The sequence below is a fragment of the Papaver somniferum genome, chromosome 11 (assembly GCF_003573695.1).
Source record: "Papaver somniferum cultivar HN1 chromosome 11, ASM357369v1, whole genome shotgun sequence".
Taxonomy (NCBI): domain Eukaryota; kingdom Viridiplantae; phylum Streptophyta; class Magnoliopsida; order Ranunculales; family Papaveraceae; genus Papaver; species Papaver somniferum.
The window spans coordinates 93,242,832-93,267,572 of NC_039368.1; the positions used below are offsets into that span (position 1 = coordinate 93,242,832).

Below are 24,741 nucleotides of genomic sequence, written 5' to 3' on the forward strand. Positions count from 1 at the left end.
CACCAAATTCACTGTTTTGAGGCATTTATATTTGTTGTTATTAATTTAAGAGACACATATAAGTGTCTCAAATCGTGCGTCCGGAATCTCTTGCGACGCCTAAGGGACACTTATAAGTGTCTCTTAATTAATTTAAGAGACATATATAAGTGTCTCTTTAATTAGTTAGCGACACACTTTTTGGCTAATTAAAGCGACTTATAAATTATTTCAGAGACTTTTATATGTGTCTCAAAAGCATTTAAAAAAAAACCTAATTTTTCAATTGGGAATTTCCAAAATCCAAATTTCCTGCACCTGTAGATTTGGTTTTCTTCAGATTCCCACTCAAGTTGCATAATACATCACATTCTCATCATTATGACCTCTACCTAAAACTCCATACATATTCTCATTTATTGATTATAGTTGTTCCATCTTTTATGTATGCACATCTAAAACAAAAGAAACACAATATACAAAACAATACCTGCACATTTAAAACATGCACATCATTCAGTAAAATCTCAAATCAAGGAAGTAAGAAAGTTAACAGATTCAGTGTCCTTGCTTTCCTTTGGAAATTCTCTTGTCTCACTATTGAACACACTAATAGTTGCAAATTGGACGGAAGGGATGATGAGGATAACTCTGTCACAAACTCGGAATGTGGAGGTACCGCAAGAGCATCAAACTGTTGCTCGGAGTGCTTATGAGGATCCTTTGCATGTGTTTGAATGTCAGTTGACAAGGACCTTTTGTAAGCTGTAGCTGGCATGAATTCTTTCCCAATACTCTCTTGTTCTTCCACAATTTTTGTAGGTACCTTGCACGTTCCTCTATAGCACCTGAAGGGATCTTTGCATCTGCATCAACCATCCACAATATCAGGTTTCAGAAACCATGGGTGAGGTAGTTCAAATTCAAAAGTGAATATAAATTAATATTTGTCATGATTAAGCGACAACCTGACACCAAAGAAACAATTTGAGATCAATATAATGTTCATTTATCCAAAAAATTGAATGACAAACAAAATCTTTCCTTAAGGTTGACTTAACAATATGCCATTGTAGGTAGTCCAGTCTTACAATTCTACAACTGGTTCAGATTTTCATAAAATGTTATCTTCCTCCAAGTTGGTTCAGAAGGGAGAAATCATTTAGGCCCTAAAACAAGTCATTCCCTTATTGTGGGAACAATGCCATTCCTAAAATCTCTATCCGCGGTTAGGATGGCTACGTACTGGTTCATCCAAATTTCTCAGAGGCATTTGTAAACAGGTTAATAACTCTCGTTAACTGCTAGAATTTGTTTTAAAACAGGTTAACACTCATACCTAAGGAGCCTACTGTTCTCATAATCAGAATCTAAAGTGGAAGCAACACTAATTGACTCGGCATCCTTACGAAAAAAAAGCTGCATCAGTTCCATTTCTACATGAATATACTATAGATGCAATACTCTAGAGATAAAGCCATAAAGAGTAAACAACATCTCAGTGTTAAAAAAACAGAAGACATAACAAATACAACACCACAGACAAAAACAAAGTAAAATTTATCTAGCTGTACTGGTCACCTGTCATCAGAACAATACTCTTGTTTCATAGAAGTGTTTTGTTGTTTTGCTGGTATACTATGTAATAACCTGCCTTGGGGAACTCAATTTTCTAACTCTTCAAATGCCCTGAAATGACAAGTCATATTGATAAGAAACTGAAGAAGAAATTACGTGAAACCAACACTCGTAAAATTTACGCTTATGAGCACTATAGTATAATAGCAACTTTGAGCAAAGATGTACTGCCGTCGTCTCCGAATATGGTTGGACCCTTGCATAGAACCATTAGTACACCTACAGAAGCAAATAAGATTATCTAAGAAGCTTCATTAAATGAAAATCAGATAGTATACAAAGATCAAGGTTGAGAGCTTCCAACTAGGAGTAGTGAGCTTAAAAGTCCTGATGATATACCTAGAATCCTACCATAAAAACAAAACACTAAACTACATAAGAAATTACCATTTTGACAGGGCGTCCAGAAACCTGGAACTACTCGATGGTAATACCACACAGAAATTACCGCTAAACCTCTTTTCCTACTACCAAATTTGGACAAAAAAGTAGCTATCAGAGGTATTGTATTTATATACCTTTGTGAAGCCTCGATGATATGTTCTTCACGTCCCATTAAAAGAACTGGAACCATCCAATGGAATCAGTGCAGTAATTTTTGAGGGATTTCCTTTACCTGAATACATGATTCTCGCGTTGGCACAAGCACCAACACTTTAAACCAAGAAAATCCCAATGCCAATCCCAGCTTGCCAATTTAGCTCACATGTGATAAATTTTTAAAAGAAAAAGGTGTCGAGTTAAAGCTTTATCATTATTTCATGAGACTGCTCGATTCTCTGACGAAGGATTTAAAGTGGTAAGATCCATAAGTGCTGACCCTGAAATATCATAAAAAAATGCGCAACCATACAAGATAAAAATATAAACTTAATACTTGATATTGGTTATCATAGGGAAGTAGAACTGCAACTAGCTTGGTGGTGTGTTGGTGGCTGCAAATGATGATGATGCAACTAAACTTGTGAAGCTATGAATGGTATGACGCAAACTGTTGAAGGTGTAGGTGCAGATATGCAAAGGTGGTGATGATTCTCGAGCTGGTGATGAAGGTGGTATGCAGCTAGCGATGACTGAGAACTTCTAAGTGAGATGAGAGAGTTGGGTTATGTTCCAGTTCTCACTTAATCAATGAAGTGGGTTCGAGGTCTACAAAAGTTTCACGGGGGACATGCCTTCCAGCACCAGTTTCACTGAAAAAGGTGTTGAATGCATCATCTCCTTCGCCAACAGTCTTGCCACTAAGCATTTGGCCATCAGGCTGCAACAAGAAAAACCAAGAGTTCATTAAGTAATTAGCTTAACTTCCTATCAGGGGTGGAGCCACATGGAGAGGTGGGTGTGCAATTGCACCTCCTCAAATGTGAGCTCTTAAGTCCAATTTGAACTAATTTATCCCATTTTTAGTCATTTTAATCATTTTGCACCCCTTAAAATATGTGTTGATTGGTAACTTGCCCATCCATTTCTCGAATCCTAGATCTTCCCCTGCTGTTTATGGCACCAAATCATATAAACCAGATTAACCTAGTATGTATAGATCAAAATCGTTTTGCTTCAAAGAAGAGAAAAGTCTGTCATATTCAACTTGAAACAAAAAATGTTGATATCTCCAAGAAAATGTTTATCCTAAAAATTCATGTAAACCAAAACTATTCAGATCTGTGAAGCAATTCATATGTCAACAGATTTAATCTTCAATCCATCACACAACAAGATTCAGCTGAAAGAAAAGCTAAAATGGAAAGTAAATAATCAAAACCCTCAAAATTAAAGATTGGAAACCAAAATCAACAAATAAAGTAGGGATTATACCATCAGACAACCAGACCGAAGTCTTGGAATCTTCACACAGCAGAATCTTCAAGGTTTTGCACTTGAACTGCAAATTCAAAATCGAGATGAAATTAAATTTAGGGTTTTTACAAAATCAATTTGAAATCAATGTTCCAGGGTTTTGATTTATGCAAAGGGCTTCATTATTTAGATTAAGTGAAAAGGTGGTTTCTAGGGGTTTGATTTATGTAAAAGGTTATCTTACAGAGAAAGTGAGAGTGGTTGTGATGGTGGTTGCAGGAGTGATAGGGAAACAGATGGTGGTGGCGGCGGTGATAGGTTAGGAAGATGAAGAGATGATTAGCTCTCTTATTATTGTTCAATTGGGAGAGAAAAAAGATGTAGAAAAGATAATAGAAAGCGGCTGCAGTTTTGTGTTTGTTAATACCGGAGGAAGAGAACCGAAAAAGAGAAAGGGAAACCGAAAATAAAAAAGAATGGACCGTAGAGATGGTTTTTAATAAAACAAAAAATAAAAAACAGATTATTACTAAAAGGCCCTATTAAACAAAAATATTATAATAATCTATATATTGAGAGTTTGAGACACATTTCGGTGTAGCTAGAGTGTCCCTTAATTAATTCAGAAAAATCGGAACTAATACAACACATATTATCGGTCCGAGACACTTATATGTGTGGAGTAAGTGCAGACATTTATATGTGTCTCAAGCCCAAAAAACAATATGTCTCAAATCAGGCCATATGGTGTAGTTGTATGAGTTAGATCAAAATAAGGGAATGAGGCTTCATTAAAAACCACATGCCGAGAGATGTACACTCTGCCGTTTGTTGGATCCAAACATCGATACCATTTATGCTTGTTACTGTAACCTAGAAAAACACATTGCTTACTGCGAGGTTCAAGCTTAAAACTAGTGTAAGGTCTCAACCATGGATAGCAGGCGCAACTGAAAGATCTTAAGAATGCATAGTCTAGCACCTTGTTGTATAGCTTGTAGAATGGAGACATAAAATCAATGGACCTTGTAGGGAGTCGGTTGATAAGATAATTTTCTGTTGAGCATGCTTCGAACCAGTAAGAATCAGGCATTTTCGCTTGAATTAAAACAGTTCTAGTGATGTCAATAAGATGTCCGTGCTTCGCCTCTGGAACTCCGTTCTGCTCTTGTGTGTGTGGACATGAAAACTCACGAGTTATGCCTGATTGAGCAAGAAATAAACCCAATTTTTAGTGGACAAATTCACCACCACCATCGGTGCGAATTTTCTTTATTGAAGATCCAAGAGAATTCTCAATGTAAGATTTAAAATGAATAAAGATTGTGCGAAAGTCAGACTTAACAGAGAGTGGATAAATCCAGCAAAATTTTGTATAATCATCAATTATGTTAACATAATATCTATATCCCGAAAAAGAAGCAATTGGTGCAGGACCCCAAACATCCATATGAAGTAACTCGAGAGGTTGAGTTGAAACAGAATCGGGAAGTTTAAAGGGTTGGTTATGACTCCTAGATAACTGACATTCTTTACAAAATAAAGGTTTTGAAGATGCATCATGTAAGTCAAAATCCTTATAAAGCTTATTGAATGAACTAAAAGATGGGTGTTCAAGACGTCGATGCCAAACATCAGGTGAAGTTTTAGCACTGAAAAGAGCTTGAACTTTATTTGATGGAGTGCGGTGGAATGGGTATAATCCATTTTCATTGATCCCTTGATAAAGGATCCTCCCGGTTGAAAGATCCTTCATAACAAAGCATTCAGACGTAAAAGTTAGAGATCAATGATTATCTTTGGTGAACTGATAGACAGAAAGAAGATTATGAGATGTAGTGGGAACATGGAGAATGTCATTGAGTTTAAATTCATGGTTAGGAACTAGAATAGTAGCTGAGCCATGTTTAGAAATTGGCATACCTTCACCGTTGGTTGTAGTTATCCTTTCGTTACCAGTTGAATAAGAAGTAAAATCAAAACCAGTATCATCTGCAGTTAGATGATGTGTCGCGCCGGAATCGCAGTACCAAGGATCCATATTGTACCACGGATCCTTGGTACTGCAATCTTTAAGAAGGGATTGTACTTAGTGATAATCATAATTATAACCTCTAACGATCTTTCTCAGTTTATTTTTTTCTAGACAAAGAGGAGTCAGAAATGGAGTCAGACACAATGTCGATCTTTTTTCTTTTTAGAAATGGTCAAATAAATTTAATGTATTGTGAGACTTCCTTATCAACATCTTCATAAATATCAGAATTACTTTCGTGAGAAAGCTCATCCAGCTGTTTTTCTAGGCGTGCTTCCCAGTTATCCACAATTTTAGATGATATACGAGATGTGACAGTTTTATCATGTGAAAAAATCTTTGGAAAAATGTCTGAACGATTACGAGATGGTGTTACGTTTTTAGAGATTTCGTCTCTGTCCATGTAATCAAACTGCTTCAAACATAAACTTGTTAGGCCTTAACGTGTTTTCCTGCTCTGATACCAACTGAAAACGCTGGGAGTACCAAAATACACCATCAACTTTTTCTTAGGCAATATGTATGGACAAACTCAACACAACTCCGAGAGTAAAACTCAATCAAGGAAAGTGCCTAGAGTTATATATCTCTCTCTCTCTCTCTCTTGCTGTTAGAACGTTTGCAGAATTGAATCTGTGAACCTAACTACAAAGAGAGTTCTTGGATGGTATCAAAGACCAATGTCCAAGGATCAATCAAGTCTTTTCCAATTAACAAGGTTGGACCTAGGTACTGTGATTGATCAACGTACAACCTGTGATATTTCAATTACAAAGATAAAAAATATAATGTGGAAAAAGAAATAACACAACACCAGCAGTTCACAAAACGTTAAGTTACGTCTCGGTTTGGGTACTAAACTGGTTGTAGAACATAGAACTGTTTTGGCTCGCATACCGGTTTGATTAGTTTAATCCGGTTCCCTTACCACAGTTTCACAATGGTTTGTATATGAATACACATACCTATCTGGATCCCGAAACAAACAGATTTTTCCATGATGTACACAAATCTGAAGGTCGATATCTAGCTACTCCGCTACGTGTATGAATACATGTAATACGACTTCAGAAAAATTCCGAATATAGTAGTTCTGTATTTCTCTAAATCGATTCGAAACATTCCTGAATAACATCAATGACATATATCACTGTTCCAGGCTATTTTCGAACGATAAACTTGAATCATGATTTGGTTGCGAACAATAAATTGTTCTCCACCGAATTTGATCAAGTATGAATAAATGTTCATTAAGCTTAGTCATTATATTTCGAGAAATTCGTAAATTAAATAATTCGTTCTCGAATCGAAATTCTTGTCTATGCAAGCCGGTATAGTTAGCTACGCGACAATCGTCTCAAGATAGAAAAGTGAATATAACTTGAGAAATAGGTGGTTCAGTCTTCACTTACCTTTTGTTGATGAAGTTATCCAAAAGCTTCGGTTGATCTTCGCCTTCAAATGGTAGAATGCAAATGATTACTGGTTTGTGTGTCAACCCCACTATCCTAGACCTGAGACTTAACTAATTGTAGACTAAAAATCAAGATATAGTTTTGACAACTAAATTTGACAACAAGCTTGATATAGCAACACTTGTGAGTTCGACCGAGCAATGTTCTAACAACTACATTTCAAAATTGTGTATCACCCATACCCTGTCTCCAGCCGTTGTGTCAAGACATCCTCCTCTTCTCAATGGTTCTTTTAGATTAAACATAAACTGTATAGGTAACCTGACCTCTTGAAATTCTTTTCTTTCCCTCTGGTTAACATTTTTTACCAATATCGATATCGTTACGTATATCATTCAGAAGTTGCTCATTCAAAAGAATGTTTTGGATATTCCTTAGTTTCAGCGACTAGACTTGGCTTATGAACTTGTGATCTTTGATTGGTATTTGTGAGTTATACTTTTGGAATGACATTAAGCATCCTTGGAATGACCACGAGGATTTTTCAAAGACACCATCTTAAGCTTCTTTCCTTTCAACTCTAAGAACAAACAGATTTGTAAGCAAAAGAGATTAATTGATTAAAGGAATTGTAGAAATTTCAAAAAAAAAAAAGTTAAACTGATTTATCCCCTGATTCAAAGGGTATCCGATTTTTCTTATCAAAAAGAGAAATCAAAGACAAAGGGAAACAATTACCGTACAGTACCAACATCGAAAGGAAATCGACTTATTTACATTAAACGAAATTAGAGTAGAAATTTGAAATACCCTTATATATATAATCAAGGCAACATATGCGGTAAATAAAAGTGATCAATTTTCTTTGCCCATAAAATCTTATGCAAAGAGCAGTACAAATGCACATGGTATCTGCATTGGCTGTTAGCTGATGTATTATTTTATTTTATTTTATTTTATTTTGTAAACAAATTAAGTTATGTATTACTCATTAAGCATATTATTATATAATTTTGGTTAGAAAACAAATCATAAGCGTAAAATAAACCATACAACACAAAAGAAATCGAAAAGCTACGGTCAGGGTTACCCTAGTAAGGTAATAAGTTGATCGTAGACTGTATAAAATAACGAGACTAATGAAATAATAGTTATTTTGAATTGACAACATGCTACACTTTTCCAAACCGAGTGGGCTTTTGGGGAAATTTTCTTACAGGATTTTTCTTTCTAGACTCAGAATCAAACCAATAATTTGTTTGATGTTTTTTTACCTAGTTCTTGCCTACTGCTACAACAAGATATAATGGAATAAACAATCATCACTTATCATGTTGAATCATTTCATCCTTCACATAAACACCTAAATACACATAAAACCACTAAAAAATAGAGAGTTCCCTGATCAAGCACCTCTTATATAATGTGTTATGATTCTCTTTCTCTTGTATATTTTTTTTTGCAATCTAAGTTTTACTTTCGTCTTTAATTCTAACTTTTAAAACCAATTTTGCAACTCCACAGAAAATTGACCCATACCACCAGCCGGAAGAAACAAAGATGAATTCATCTGGTTGCATATCAAGTTGTGCCAAAGATGTTCATCTTCTTGTTAGAGCTACTTATCTAAATGTTTATGAGTGGCCAGAATCTGATGCTGAAATTCATGAAGTTAGTATGTTCCAATAAAATTGATGATCATAAGATTAGTGCTCGTTATCGGCATCATCAGAGTTGGAATTATAATTCCCCAAGAGTTGTCGATGGTATTCCGTGTATACAAATGTATTTAAGAAGTTGCACATTTTCGTAAAAAAAAAACTGTTCAAAAAAAAAAAACTAAGAAATGTTTTGGAAAAGTTAAAGAGAAGGTTAATATGAGAAATTCATTAAAAAAGTGTGCAGTAATGAGAAAAGTAAAGAAGATTTCATTTCTTTTAAGCACTCAAAGAGTATAACAAATTACTCGTTTCCCCTTAGGGATCTGTGGTCATCACATAGTGATGGCAACAACCACACTGGTGGCACAGGCCAAACCATGTGGTTTTTCTTAGCCTTAGCCCACTTTGCTAGTTCGTGAGCTACTCTATTAGCAGTGCGATTGACATACAAAAAAGAAATAGATTGAAATTTTGTTATTAGGGTTTTGATGTCTTGAAACTGAAAATGGGTTCTTTGATCTCCCAAAAAAGTCATGTTATTGATTTTCAATCGTTGTTGTATCACTTTCAATAATGATCTGATCTTTCTTCTTCTCCCAAGAAAGCTTTAAAGCATCCTTGATGACTCTGGTCTCCGCTTCCTTAGCTGAAAAACAAACAAGGTAAGTTGATTGAGCGAAGATAAATTCTTGATATGAATCTCTGATGATGAACCCCATTCCCCCATCTTGAGAATTTAAATTCCAACCCCGGTATGTATTTATCTTAACTCAATCCTTTGGTGGAGCAACCCAAGCAGAATCTGATTGTTTAGGGGTAATTACAGATATACTATTCAAAATTGGGGGTTTAGGGTTAGTCAACAACATAGATATAACTCTAGCAAAAATTGCCACAACTTCCTCTAATTTCTTATTATGCACAATTTCATTTCTACTTGTCCAGATTGACCACATGATGCAGGAAATTATGGGGAAAAGATCATCTCTATCAGAGGAGTCTGTGTAGGGTTTAAGCCTTAACCAATATCTAATCATTGATCAAGTGTAAAGTTCATGAACTGTCTATTTTGTATGTTTAACATTCTCCACCCTTCATCAAGTTTAACAAAAGAAACAAGGGAATTCGCAATACACTCTGACTTCCTTTTGCATCTTCGAGAGGTAAATTCAGAGGTGTGTATGCGCTTATGAATAATCACATTTACTGGTATGGCACCTTTAAGTGCTTTCCAAACGAAGAGCTTCAGCCTTGCAGGTAAGTTTTGTTTCCATAAAGATTGTCATAGATTAGAGTTGGACAAGTCCCCACTCACACTTAGAGTAGAGTATGAAGACTTAGTATTGAAGTTATCATCTTTTGATGGAACCCACACCCTTCTATCACTAGAGGATCAATACTGAGAGGGATTTTTTCAATCATTTATGTTGAACTTTGATGAAAAAATGACACTTAATTTTGTCGTATCCCAAGTGCTAGTTTCCTGAATGATAAATCATTTACTCTTATGTTCACATCAGGCGCAGTGTTAGCCTTTGGTGTGGCACTCCCTTTTCCAGGGATCCAATTGTTACACCAAGGGTCAATGAAACTTCCTTCCCCCACTACCCATGAGATAAATGGATTAAACTTTATCACGGTGTTGTGAAGGCATTTCCATGCCCAATAAGAATAATTTGGACATTTAGCATTTAATACATCTGTTTTGGGGAAGTACTTTGCTTTTAGAACTTTAGCTAGGAGGGAGTCTGGATTTTCCACCAGCCTCCATACACTCCTAGCCATCATTGCCAAATTATTTACTTCACATTTTCTAAATTCCAAGCCTCCTTCCTTTTTGGATTTACAGATGTTTTCCGAAGCAATCAGGTGGAGCTTTCACATTTATGTATCATTATGTGAGTATCAATCTCCTCACATAGGTCTTTTGGAATCAAGAATATACCCATTTGATATGAAGACATTGCTTCGCCTACGTGTTTAACCAATGTAGTTCTTCCGGCCTGAGACAGAAATTGGGTTAGCCAACTATTAATTCTATTTTGTACAACAATTAGGAGAGAAAACGTGTTTAACCAACGTAGACCTTTTTGGAGATTTCATTTGCTATCTGGTTTCAATATTTCATAGATTGTTAGCATGTATTGCCAGTGTTGATGTTGTTCATGGTGGTAGAAAGTGTTAGTTTGTTATTCTGGACGTGTTCAAAGTTTTTTATTTATTTATTTTATTGTATGCCAACACTGTTTCTTAGCATTTTCGCAATCAAATGAACTTTTGTACTAAATAACTATGAATGCTTATGTATAAGTGTTTTAATATATGACATTGTCTTTAACACAGCGACTCAAGAATTCTGGCGGGAGGCCATATCACGTTTGACCAACGTATACAGGAAAAACAAAAAAATGCCCGAAGACCGTATCATTACTTTATGGCCACGTTTACATTTACTAAATTCCTATCAAATAAGTTCTTGAAATAACTATAAACGCCCACATATGTCATCGTGTTTAACGTAACGACTCAAAAATTCTGGCGAGAGGCCATATCATGTTTTACCAATGCCTACAAAAAAAAAAAAAATCGGAGACCGTATCATTAATTTATGGTAACGTTTACAATGTTGGATACAAAAAATACCAAATGAAATGTCATTTACTAAACTCCTACCAAATAAATTCTGGAAATAAATAATCATGAATGCTGATGTATAAGCGCTGTAACATATGACATTGTTTTTAAGACCATCTCCAATGAGAGATTTGATCTCTTAAATAGGGGAATTGCGATATCCAAATGGGGTTGGAAATTCCTCAAAACCCAATTTCTCTCTTCCTATATAAGGGAATTTGATTGGGGAAGAAGGAAAGTGGGGTGTGGGGGATGAGTACTAAACTGATTAATTTATGGCCATGTTTACATCTACTAAATTCCTACCAAATAAATTCTGGCAATAACTATAAAATGTCAATGCATAAGCGCTTTAACATATACTATTGTATTTAACATAACGACTTAAGAATTCTGGTGAGAGGCCATATCATGTTTGACCAACGCCTACAAAAAAAAAAAACAGGGCCAGGAGACCATATCTTTAACATAACGACTTAAGCATTCTGGCGAGAGGCCATATCATGTTTGACCAACGCCTACAAAAAAAAGAGAAAAAAGGTCCGGAGACCATATCATTAATGTTGGATACAAAAAATATCAAATGCTCCTGGTGAGGATTGAACTCACGACCTTTCGCTTACGAAGCGAACGCAATACCACTATGCTACAGAAGCTGGTTGGCTGTATTTGTATGTTTAACGAATAAGTAGTCACTCGTTAGACAACGGTAGCCCAAACCACTCCACCGGTGGACGCACCACTAGGCATTACACATTGACTAAAACTTCGTTTCAAGTTTGAACTTTCAGGGCCAATTAGGAGCTGACAATGCACGCACGCATAGACTAGTTAGGTAGGTTATGCGGTTTCCACTAGGTCATATCACTATCACCTAAGTGCTGGTAACCCAAGAAACAACAACTTGCCTCAAAATAACGATTTCTTAAGATTAAAATCTGCAAGAAGAATGTATTTTAGTTTCATTTTATCGGTGTCAGTGTCACAAAAATGCGTCATGGTTGGTGGAACTTGCGTATAACAAATCATCCTGTATCGCACTAAATAGGTTAGCAGTGGTACAATCCATTAATCTTTACTATTTTTCTTATTTCTATTTTGAAAACATTGCTATGAATTGCCTTCTTGTTGCTTAAATTCGACGACTTTCTAAATTGATCAAGGGTGCAGCAGGGGGATACTACGGATCAAAAGTTTGAAGTTATCACAAAGAACTCCATTATTGGGGCTTTGAGGGGGTGGGACTTCGGGGGTTTGAAAGATTTTGTGGAGACTAAATGGTATAGGAGGAGATCAGATTTATGTAAAAGTTCAAAAACACCCTCAATAATTTTCACTTATGACATTTCTATCCTTCCATTAACTGATTAATCTAATAAAAAAATCATTAAATTAAACAAAAAATCAAAATCATTAAAAGAAAAAAAAACCGTCCCACCACCACCTCTCTCTTTTCCTCCTCCTCCTCCTCCTCCTCCTCCTCCTCCTCCTTCTTCTTCTTCTTCTTCTTCTTCTTCTTCTTCTTTTTCTTCCCTTACTCCCCTTTTTCTGTTTTCATTCTTCTTCATCTATCATTCTTCGTTTGAAACGATTAATCGCCGATTCAAAAAAATTACGTCGTCGATTAAACTCATTGTATAAAAGCATGAAAGCAAAGGAAAAATTAGGTCATTCTTCGTCGAATCAACTCCTATTGAAGCAGAGAAACCAACTTCAACTAATGAAGTGGTAAGTGAAGATGAAGAGGAATTGAATGAAAGAGATGGACCAGCCTCCCAGCCTCATGAGATGACAGCAATAAGGTATGAATCGAAATACCCACTGTTTATTTAAGCTCTTTCTCGATCTTTCAGTTGGTTTCGAAGATTTTCGGTCTGAAAAAACAGTTTCAGAATTTGATTACGGCCGGGAGTTCTTTGATTCCCAGCCGTAAATATGTATCACGGTTGGGATATGTTGAATACCCAGCCGTTTAATTGTAACACGGTTGGGACATATAAGAACTCCCAGCCGTTTTAATTTTCACGGATGGGAAATTGTTGAATACCCTGCCGTAATTCTGGTATATGCGTACGAGATAAATTATTCCCATCCGCAAAGACTGAATCACGGCTGGGACTTTCCTAGCCGTATATGTCTCTGAATTCGAATGCATGTTTCAGCGGTAGTGGTAATGTCTAGGTTTTGTTGTCTGTAATTGGTTTTCCAAATCGTAAATAATAGTTTCCTAGACGACTTTATTAGGCGGCTAGGTCTTCCTATCCGTAATATGAGAAAGCAATGAAAAGAAAAAAAATCCCATCCGTTATGGTTTTTACGGCTTGGTCGATAAATCAACTTCCCATCCGTTATTATATTTGCGGCTGGGATTTTCTATTTATCCTAGACGTTTTTTATTTACGTCTTGGACTTTTGATAATTATCCCATCCGTAATTTTGTTTTCATCTGGAACTTTGTACACATCCTAGCCATTGTGACTTATCTTGTTTTTCATTTTGGTCTGGTTTGTCTTTGAACAGAAAAGAAGAAAAGGGGAAGAGAAGATCAGTAGAAGTAACACCTTCTAGTGAGCCCACTCCACAACCCCATCATGGAAAACCATTAGGTGCAAACGCAAGGAATACAAGTGAAGGTGTACTTGCTATTACTGGAGGAAATGATGGTGTTTCTCTTACTGGAGGAAATGAAGGTGGAGGTGAGACTGTAGGAAATGAAAGTGGAAGAAATGAAGGTGGAGGAAATCAAGGTGAGGTTGTTTCTGGAACAAATGAAGGTGGAGGAAATGATGGTATTGCTGTTACTGGAGGAAATGAAGGTGGAGGAAATGATGATGCTGCTGTTACTGGAGGAAATGAAGGTGGAAGAAATGAAGGTGGAGGAAATCAAGGTGTACTTGCTATTACTGAAGTTGGCACTTCTAGTGGTTCTGCTATTGATAAATGTAAAGAAGTGATTGAGGAGGACAAGAAGGATGGAAAAAAGAACTATCCACCAAAGGAAAATGCAAGAAAAATCATTGATGTCGTGGAGTTTATACCTAAGAAGGGTAACGGGATACCTTGGGGTGAGCCAAGAGATCGTTCTGTCTTGATGGGTTACAAGTCTTCATGGGCTGCTAGACTCTGTGCCGCAAAGGTAATAAATGAAACCTAATATATGTTGTTTTCAAACCTATTATATGATGTTTTCATTTTATCATGGATATTCAATCATAAAAACCAAAATTTTATATTATGTGTAGTTTCCGATAAAGCGGTTCCTAAACTAAAGCACCAATAACCAAGGTTTTGGCCTTTATAGGGTGATGATCCAGAGCATCCATATGTGGTAGCTTTGGTAAAAGCTTCGGGGTTATGGTCTGGAATCGAAGCGCTGCAGAAATCGTATGATGTTGTAACAGTTTGTAATTTTAGAGAAAGATTCTGGCCCGAAACCATGACTTTCCAACTCCCATTCGGTGAGATGACTATGATTCCGGATGATGTAAAGTCAATCACCGGTCTTGCTTTGGAAGGAAAGGCTGTGTATGAGGGTTTCAACAGTTCTCTACCTTATGATGAGCTTTATGCCTTGACTAGACACTGTCTTGGATGGAGCAATGATCAAACGGAAGAAGAGTTTGAGATTGGTTACGGAAACCAGCCCAGAGCTAAAAGGAGACCTAAAGAATCGGGTGAACCTCGTGAAGGTGTTAATATGTCAAGGAAGATTAACCTGGTTCGTCTGAGGGGCCAGTTTGAGCATTCTGACCGTAGGACCAAGAATGGAGAGTTCGTGATGGACAGAGAAAGAGCTAGACATACGTCTATATCTTACTTTTTGCACGCTCTTGGGACCGTCTTTTTTCCCGATTTCTCAGGAAATAAGGTAAATGCTTGTTTTTTTGCAGTGGTTGAAGACTCTCAGTCTCGATCTGGAAACAAACAAGGTACCTAGGTACTCGTGGGGCACCGCCCTCCTTTCTAGTGTGATGGAAAGTATTTGCAAAGCTACTAGGTGGAACGAAACACAAATCACGGGATGTGTTGCTCTTATCCAAGTATATTTTTGTGTTAATATAACAAATGTTGGTTTATTTTACTTTTATATATATATTGGTTTGTGTGTATAATTGATTAATTTTTGTTCCGTAGTCATGGGTTTACGACCATTTCAAATCCTTGAGGCCTACTTGGGATACAAAATGGCCTCTAGATAAACCTACAGGAGGAAGATACCCCTTTAACGGGACCCAACACAAGTATAAAGAGAATGAAATGGTCGAAATGAGGAGAAATTTGGATGCTTTGACAATTAATGATGTTGTGTTTGATCCATATTTGAAACTTGATGAGGATGGAGATGAGGAAGTTGGTGATAGAATATTTTCTAATGTGGCGACTTAGACGGGCCCTTTGTTTCATTCAACCGGGTTCGTCATTTTGGATCCTCGTAGGACGCTCCGCCAAATTGGTTTTGTCCAGAAAATTATACCTCAAGAATCTCGTTTTCCACTGAGCGTATCCAATTACATCTTTAAGGAAAGTACTGTCAAATTGAACTATGCAACGGAAATAGCTCCATCGATCGAGAATTGGAATGCTCGTTCCCAATCGGCAAACCAAATGAATACAAGAGGGCTTGAAGCTGATCATGGGACTTCCGAAGAGGATCCTAATTACATGGGATGGTATAAAGAGTGGGCTCATCCTTATGTGGAAAATTTGGATTCCGAGGCGCGGAAACATTATAAGAAGGCGGCGAAAGAGAGTTCAAAATCAACGGAAGAGATAAATGAACAAAAGGAATGGGAGAACATGGTGGTACGTATACTACTAATTATGTTTATAAATATTTTTTTTGATTAGCCATGAATAAGTGTATTTAATATGAAAAATAGATCGAACGAGTTAATTGGATGTCCAACAACATCACCGGTATGATTGATGCGGGAGAGATGTTAACAATCCCTGAACTAAGATTACTTCGGAATCGAGTCCAAGGAATAATACTCCCTGAGAAAGGAGGTTTATATCCTGAAGAAGGTGCACGATTAAGGAGAAATAAGAGGCCTAGGTCTCCTTCTCCTAGCGACGACGACCCGGATACTCCCCCCCCCCCCCCCCCCCCCCCCCCCCCCCCCGTCAGCAAGCTCCATCAAAGCAAGGGAGAGGCGGCAAAAAAGGAGGAACAAGTGCTAAAGGCGGCAAAAAAGGAGGAACAAGTGCTAAAGGCGGCAAAAAAGGAGGAACAAAGGGAGGTCATGCTGGAACAAGTGCTGCTCATGGTGGAAAATTTCGAGGTGGAACAAGTGCTCGAGGTGGACGCGGTGGAAGTAAAAAGACTCCACCTCAAGGTGCCAAAGGAAAAGGAGGTAAAAAGGCGAGAGTTGTTGAACCGGTGCCGGTTGACGATTTGGATGAGTTTCTGAACGAGTCCACACTCGTTTTTTAGTATTTTACTTCATGGATATTTTGTTAGCCTTTGACATTTTAATGTTTTTCGTTGTTTGGTTAAGGATTTAGATGGATGGATTTGTATAACTTTGCATTTTATGAATTAATTTTAGTTTTTCAATGTGTTTAATCTAAGAAAAATGAGGAAAAAAACAACATCTTGTTTTTTTTCAGGCATTTTCGGCTAGGTCGATGCTTCACAAAACCTATCCGAAAATGCCTATAAATCTTGAAAAACAATCTTTCATAGTCGTAAAAAGAACAACGGTTAGGAACTCCCAGCCGTGAAACTCAAAACGGTTAGGAAACCCGTCCGTAGGAGGTTCACGGTTGGGAAACACCTAGCCGTTTTTTGGTCTGAATTCCCTGAACTACAATGACTTATGTTTACGGCTAGATATCCAAGTCGTGTTAGAATCACGGTAAGGAATTATATCTGTAAATATATTTATGTCTTGGTCGACCTAGACAATTCCCTGCCATTAAACTCTGCACGGTTAGGAAACCCATCCGTGGTTGGTTACGGTTGGGACATTCTTAGTCGTTTAGTACTCTGATAAACCCAACAAAAAAAGGCTCCTAGAAACGGTTACATATCCAAGCCGTAATGTTGTTCACGGACAGGAATCCCAGCCGTTATTCTGCCTAAAATTAAAAAATCAGAATCTCGGCCGGGAATCCCAACCGTAACTCTGACAGACCGCCAACTCTGCAGGGCGTACAGAATTACAGCTTGGTATACCTAGCATTTCCCAGCCGTAATTCGCTATAATTTCACTTGTACCACTTCAAATCGGCTAGTTTTTTTAATTTTGAAAAATAGATCTGTTTGAAGACTAATCTATAGAAGGTTCTAGATGTTCAACCACCTATTTAAACTTGAAATAACTTGTTCTCCATATAACCATCCATTCCAAATCAAAATCACACCTACAAGCTCTAGTAAAACTCCTAATAACTCAATGCAATGTACTCAAAGGATAAACCCGACTTTAATTTGAATGAAGACTTATCTCTTTGTCAAAATTTTGTGCTATGATATCCAAAAAAGGGAGAAGAACGAAGGAATGGTGGTGTACCAAGTCAATCTTATTGGAAGACGATTTTTGAAATTTTTTGTAGTGAAACAGGTAACCCTAACAACCGCGATGGGATTGAATTGTATCTTCGATTCTCAAACATACGCAAAAAAGTGGAATAGTATATGGCTTTACTTAGTATGTGCAAGCAACTTCGACTTAGGGGTGAGACTGATGAAGAATTCGTAGCTCAAGCTAACAAGGAATGGAGAAAATGAAAAGGTTATAATTTCAACTTCGAAGCTCAAATGACCATCATCAAATATTTCTTGATACATCGGAAGGGATGTTACTAAAACCAACTTTTTAATGGGGATATATTAAGCATGTAATGAGTTTTATTGTGGTCTAGTTAATGAAAGTATCAGTAATTTTCAATCGTATTAAGAATTCATGTTGAATCCAAAAAAATTTCAACTTTCAAATCTAATTACGGCCGGGAAAGTTTGTATATCCAGACGTTTTGCAGACTCGGGTAATTCATTGAAGAATTACGGCCAGAAGTTCGTAATGTCCCGTCCGATATTTTCAATCACGGCTAGGAGTTCCTAACATCCCAGACGTTTTAGTTATTTACGACTTGGAATTCTTAATATCCCAACCGTTATGTGGTGTTTCGGCCGGGTCGACAAGTTTACCCAGCCGTTACTGCAGAAAATTCCAGATTTTTGTTCAGATTTTCGACGGAGTTGAACTGATAAAATTGATGTCGGGAGTTGATTATAAGATTATCTTGAGTTTTGTGATGAAGGGTTTCGTCATTTGTCTTCAAAATTTGTCAAAATTGTTTTTCCAAAATCAACATTTATCCTTCTTCAAGACTCAATAAAATCAAGTTTTGATTTTCAAATGATTAGTATTTTGATTAGTCTAATCGATTCACTAAGACTGAGTAGTTAGCTTAATCAATTTAATTAGCACTAATCAAATGAAGGGTAGATTACACACTAAAGAAAATTATAGATAAGGGACCCATGGATTGTTATTTCGTGACTCCAAAAAAAAACCCACAAACCCATCTGTTTTAAGCCCCAATAATAGGATTCTATCACAAAACCTATCGTCATAAAATCGACCGTCATAGGCCAGCATGCCAATAGCGAAAATGGGACCGAGAGAGTTGAGGTTTTGAAACGGGCAGGCCGCATGATGGATTCTCAGTCTTAATTCTTAAAGACTTAACAAAGTACATCAAGCGCGATGGCCCAACAGTGAACTCTACTGACCAGGCATGTCTGGCTGCTGTCTTAACAAAACAAATGAAGGAGCAAAGTCATCAAACTATGGCAAAAGCATCGCTCATTCCAAATGGGGTTCGGTATGTGTATTGTATTGGAATCAATACCCCGTGGACTGGAGCCAGGCTTGGAAAGAGTATGGCTATAGGGCTGGAACTGGCCGTGCCCTATACCACCACCTTGCAATAAAGATTCACTAACTGCAACGAATAAAGATTCACTAACTGCAACCAAGACCTGCATTTATTGTGGTGTGCATTCGGAATAACCCAATGAAGGTTCCCGACGCAAGCAATGTAAAACCCCATAAACTAGCAAGATGTTGTTGAGAAGATAAATGATAAGAGCAAAAAAAAAAAAAAAAAAAAAAAAAGCCAAGAAAATTTTTGAATTGTAAAGAAGTTCAGTAAAAAAGTTTAAAATTTAAAGCATAGAAAATTATAAAGCATGAATGAAAGATAGAGATGTTCAGTAAAAAAGTTCCTCAAAGTAATCAGAATAATTCAAACTTGAAGAAAACCATACAAATACTATTACTCAAGATGAATCATAAAACGGACGTTGACGACTATAACATTTCGTATATACATCAAGAAGACAAAAAGTGGAAACTGCATTATTCACAATTTGATTCAAGGGAAGGAAACCACCAATAAGTATAACGAAATACAGAAAAAACAACAAAGATATGAAAAAACTACGAAACAATATGTGATATTTTCATTCCATTACCTTCCTTCGGATTTTACTATCTGTGAAAATACTTGACTCATCGAACTTTCAGAGACGTCATCCAAACCGTCTATTGAATTCGCAAACCGTTGATGTTGATCAGTAATACTCGTATTGCTATCCATGAGATTTACATTGTGAACCAGTGGAGAAAGTTCACCAATTCGGTTTATACTATCCTCATCAGGATCATGTGAAACCATTGCATCTTGAAGTTGAAGTACGTATTCAAGATTCCACAACACATCTCCCATAGTGGGTCGATCAACACCATATTCAGCTAAACATTTCTCGGCTGTCTCTCCAAATTTCCTCAAGGAATCAGCTCTAATTTTTCCTGCAAGATTTGGATCAATTATTTGATCCAACTGACCACTTGTCTGCCATTTCGTTGCCCATTCGGCCAAATTCACCTGCTCCCTAGGAAGTGATGGATCGATCACGGGCCTTGCACAAAGAACCTCAAACAGAACTACTCCAAATGAGTACACATCCGACTTCTCTGTCAACTGTTGCCTCCTAAAATACTCCGGATCTAGATACCCAAAACTCCCTTTCACTGCCGTACTAACATGAGTTTGATCAAGTTCTGGCCCTGCCTTCGAAAGCCCAAAATCTGCCACTTTCGACATGAAATTTTCATCAAGTAAAATGTTTGCAGACTTGACGTCACGGTGGATAATAGCCTTTGCATTACCAGTATGAAGATAATGGAGTCCTCTAGCTGATCCAATGCAAATATCTAGTCGTTGCTTCCAACTCAAACTGGGTAGTTCTGAACCATAGAGATGATTTTTCAAAGTCCCATTTTCCATATATTCATAGACTAGGATCATCTCATTTCTTTCATCACAGTATCCAATCAATGCAACTAAATGCCGATGACGGAACTGTGATAACATCTCAATTTCTGTGAGAAACTCTGCCAAGCCCTGTTGAGATTTAGAATTTCCCCTCTTTACTGCCACTTTTGTTCCATCTTTTAGAGTTCCCTTGTAAACCTTCCCGAAACCACCGACACCAATTACCCAACCTTCATCAAAGCTATTAGTAGCATCTTGCATTACAGCAAAAGGAAACCGGTACCCTTGATTCGATGCAGTACTTTCAAGAGGTCTGTTAGATAACTTGCTTCCAGTGCTATGGGAGTTTCCTCCAATCATGGAGAATGGCATCCATATTTTCGAATTCTGGTCATGTCCAGATACCTTTCTTGTTCGCATTAAGAAAAGGAGAACTAAAGCCAACATTGCTATGGAAAAAACACCTGCAAGGACAAGTCCCACTATTAAACCAACCTTCATTTTAGGTGCTGTTGCAGGAATGGCAGGACCAAGGCCGGTTAAAGAACTGTTCATCTTCATAATCTCCAGCCCGTTCAGTATGGCATTAGGATCGGCATCTTTCACCGTAGAACGGCCAACACTTATTCTAAGTTTGTTGCTTACACTTGATTTAGTAACGAAGTCCACAAAATATGGAGTACCGAGGCGGTTATTCTTAATACTAAGATCCAGATCTTGGGAGACAATCGAGGCGTTCACAAACACATTGAAGTAGAGCTGGTTAAGAGCTTTACTAACTATATCACAGAAGTGTAATCGGACCAGATACGGGAAACCAGTATCCATATCGAACTCCCATGTAACATTAAAATTGCTGTTGGGGTCACCCCCTGAGTTCATCTCTGAGGCAGTACCATACACAGAGTCAGGAGCAATTTCCCGGGTAGGACCCCCAGTCACATATGTTACAGCAGGAATATTTGACACTGATTTGACCAGGTTTTTGTTGACCAAAAAGTCCTGATCGGACAACCAAGTTCGACCAAGAGTATCATTAGAAGGAGAAACCAAAAGTCCACCCATGTTCACCCTATAAGCAGTCTCCAAAACCTGTTGCGACAAACCCTGGTATTGTCCAGTAGGAGAGAAAGTCTGAGCTTCATCCGGGATGAGTTCCGCAGGGATTGAAACAACTTCCAATGCATTTACAAAAGCAAAGGAATTCTCTGAAGGAGCAAATTCAAGAATAAGTTCATCCGAGTAAACATTTAACGAAAATTCCTTCACTACAGAACCTTTCTTAGGCTGGAAATTACTTAGGATAACAATTCGTTGAGCAGAAACGGAAAAACTTGCTAGACTCATGTCATATTCTTGATATACAAAAGGATAAAAATACAGTCTAATCCAATGTCTACCCTTATTCTGTATCCGAAACTTGTAAGAAGACATTCCTTTAAAGATTCTAGCTGTTTGATATAGACGCACACCGGTAATGGCCGAAATTGAATTCGCAGTGGTGTTTGCTATGATATTTTCATCGGTTGAAAGCATTTGAGAACCAGAATTATCAGCACGAAAAACACGATTATCAGCCGGAGTATTAGTATTCGATCCACAGTCTATAAGGTAATTGTCTATAGGGTCAAATCCATTTGTCAAACTCAACAAACAAAACAGAAACCAAACCCACACCAATGGTTTAAATCTTCTCACTCCCGACATGATAGAAATAATGGTTCAACGAAAAAAATTTAACGTCTTTTAAAAGCTCAATTCTAGGGTTTATAACAGTTACAGCAAAAATCAACTACAGGAAATTCAGTTAAGCATAGGAAAGAGTTGACCTTTTTCTTTGATTCAGTGACACGGAATTAGATTTTCTGCCTCTGTTTCTTCTTGTTTTTACCCATTCATCCTTCTTCTGATGATGATCCTTTTGGAGAAAAACATGAAATGGGGTGTGTGTGTGTGTGGTTTTTCTTTTTCTTTCTTTCTATAAAGGGAGAGAGAAAGTAACAACGAAATATTGAAGTTTGAGTGAATTGATTGAAGAATGGAAAAAGAGAAGATAACTTTTTGTTTGTTAATAAGAAACTGATATGACATTTTCAATACACTTCATTAAAAGGAGTCATTTACGGTATGCAGTGTGCATACGTTGACACTTAGGCTTACGGCATATTTTCATTTTTATCATAGGAAGTCTTACGGGGGAATCCAACATATTCCAAGTGTGGAAAATTCATGGAATATCAAGTTTAGTGGCTTTTAAGTTGGGTTTTTCACAGAAAATTCAAGCAAGGTTTCATGGTTTGTTGGAAGGGTTCGTGAAATCCATCCAAACACCAATAAGAATAGCGTTGAACGCCAATAAGATTGGCGCAGTAGAGGATAAGAAACGCTAATATGAATAGCGATGAACGCTAATCAAAATAACGTAAGTCAAGCGCTAAAAAGAATGGCGCTTACCGCTATTAACAACAACGTTTCTTAGCGCCATTAACAATAGCGTTTTGTGCTATTAACAATAGCGTTTTGTGCTATTAACAATAGCGTTTCGTGTTATTTATTTTTCTTACACTCTTCTCACATCACTCCTGTTTCTTTACCTATAAATTGAAAATAAAAAATCTTTAAAAGTACAAAACAAAATTTATAAATTTGAAATTGAAACAGGATTTAAATTAGCTAATTTTCATTTCATAGATTAAGGTACATGGATTAAAAAAACTAAAAGCGACATTACATGGATTGGAATAACTAATATTTAGATTTAACATGATCCGATTTTCATTGTCAAGCTTCATCATTTCTCAAAATTCACTTCATCATCGGTAAGATCACGATATTTAATTTCCGAAAGAGGGATGGTTTTTAAGAATTTGGTACACATGATCATATGCAAAATCTTTGTTGTTTTGTTGAGAATATAGAGTTTAGCATGTGCCTCCTACAAAATAAATAAACATAATCTCCCATTTAGAAAACTAATGACTTAAAATATTATTTTCAATTATCCGTGGATAATTGAAAATAAGAGGTTCCATTGAATAATACTTACAACTTTTTCTAACGTCCATCCTCCTCCGGGCATATTTGCATAAATTGAATGTATGATACCCATGTAAATTTTGGTTTGGTTTTTTATCACCGACCACCTATTTTGAATACTTTGTCTTGTTCTTCCGTTTTCATTACCACCCGCTTCTTCTACAACGGCTTGAAGCACCCTTTCCCAATAGTTGTTGACTCCTTGATTTTGTCCAACAATCGGTTGACTAATTCTCATCCAAGCTTTGGTGATTGCAACATCTTCAATTGTAGTGTATGCCATACTTGCACTTAATTGAAAGAAGGTTTGGAATTAAAAATATAAAATCAGGAGAGATAGGAAGCAAAGAAAATCTTGAGATTTTGGGATGGTTTGATTTTTGTTGAAGAAGCCAATTTATAGATAAATTTTAATTTTGAAAATCTGACCGTTGAAACGCTATTGAGAATAGCGTTAAGTGCCATTCTTAATCGCGTTTATTTTGAGTCGTTGATTAGAAGGAGCCGTTGAGAATCCAATGGTGCAGAATAAAACGCAATTGAGAATAGTGTTAAGCGCCATTCTTATTTGCGCCAAACGCCAACCTTAATTGCGCTAATCACAAAAAACATTCAGGAGCCACTCGACTTCTCCTATCTTATACTTAGATTTTTTTCTAGTCTCTCATTTTTTCCTCTTGAACAAACTAATTTTTTAGTTTCATATATTGAATCAAATCAAATCAAAAAGAAGATAAAATTGAATGAACTTGAAACTTGATTGATACTAAAAAAACTTCAACTACATTGATTCCACTACATCAAATTGAAAAAAAAAAAGATAAAAACATAATTGAAGCTAAATAGTTTCCATAAGCTACATGGTTTCATATATTGAAATGACGAACATTGCTAGTGTTAGGATAACCATAGTTTGCACCAAGTGTTCTAGGAGGATACCCATGTTTTTCCAAAATCTTATTTTTTTATCCAACATAAATTGCTGCTTCCATTCCGGCAAGGTCTCAACCTCCACATCCAACACTTCGAGTTCATGTTTCTCCAAAGCTAAATCCACGGATTTCTTGTTTGTCTCTGCAATAGTTAATAAATATTCTTCTTTTCCATCCAATCTTGCCATCTTCTTTGCATTCTCTTCACTAAAATATTTCAAAATACGGTCGGTTCTGTCGTTGATGGCCAATAGCTCCGAAGCTTCCCTTTGTTGAGCCCTTTTTCCCATTGGTCGACGAGGGCCATCCTCTTCATACCATCTTGG

General features: G+C 36.9%; 1 protein-coding gene, 1 long non-coding RNA gene and 1 other non-coding gene across 3 annotated transcripts; all 3 read right to left on the bottom strand.

The window, feature by feature from the left end:
* Window positions 1–273: 273 nt before the first annotated feature.
* LOC113321527 lies at window positions 274–3,861 on the bottom strand. Its single transcript, XR_003346734.1, has 5 exons — window positions 3,433–3,861; window positions 2,136–2,878; window positions 1,769–1,836; window positions 1,561–1,668; window positions 274–845 (listed from the first exon to the last, which is right to left on the bottom strand). It is a non-coding gene; the product is annotated as an uncharacterized LOC113321527 (long non-coding RNA).
* Window positions 3,862–11,743: 7,882 nt separating this feature from the next.
* On the bottom strand, window positions 11,744–11,815 carry TRNAT-CGU. Its single transcript has one exon. It is a non-coding gene; the product is annotated as a tRNA-Thr (tRNA).
* Window positions 11,816–19,401: 7,586 nt separating this feature from the next.
* Window positions 19,402–22,499, bottom strand: LOC113321848 (probable receptor-like protein kinase At5g59700). Its single transcript, XM_026569777.1, has one exon. It carries the CDS (start codon window positions 22,152–22,154, stop codon window positions 19,641–19,643), a length of 2,514 nt encoding a protein of 837 aa, XP_026425562.1. The 5' UTR covers window positions 22,155–22,499; the 3' UTR covers window positions 19,402–19,640.
* Between the last annotated feature and the right edge of the window lie 2,242 nt (window positions 22,500–24,741).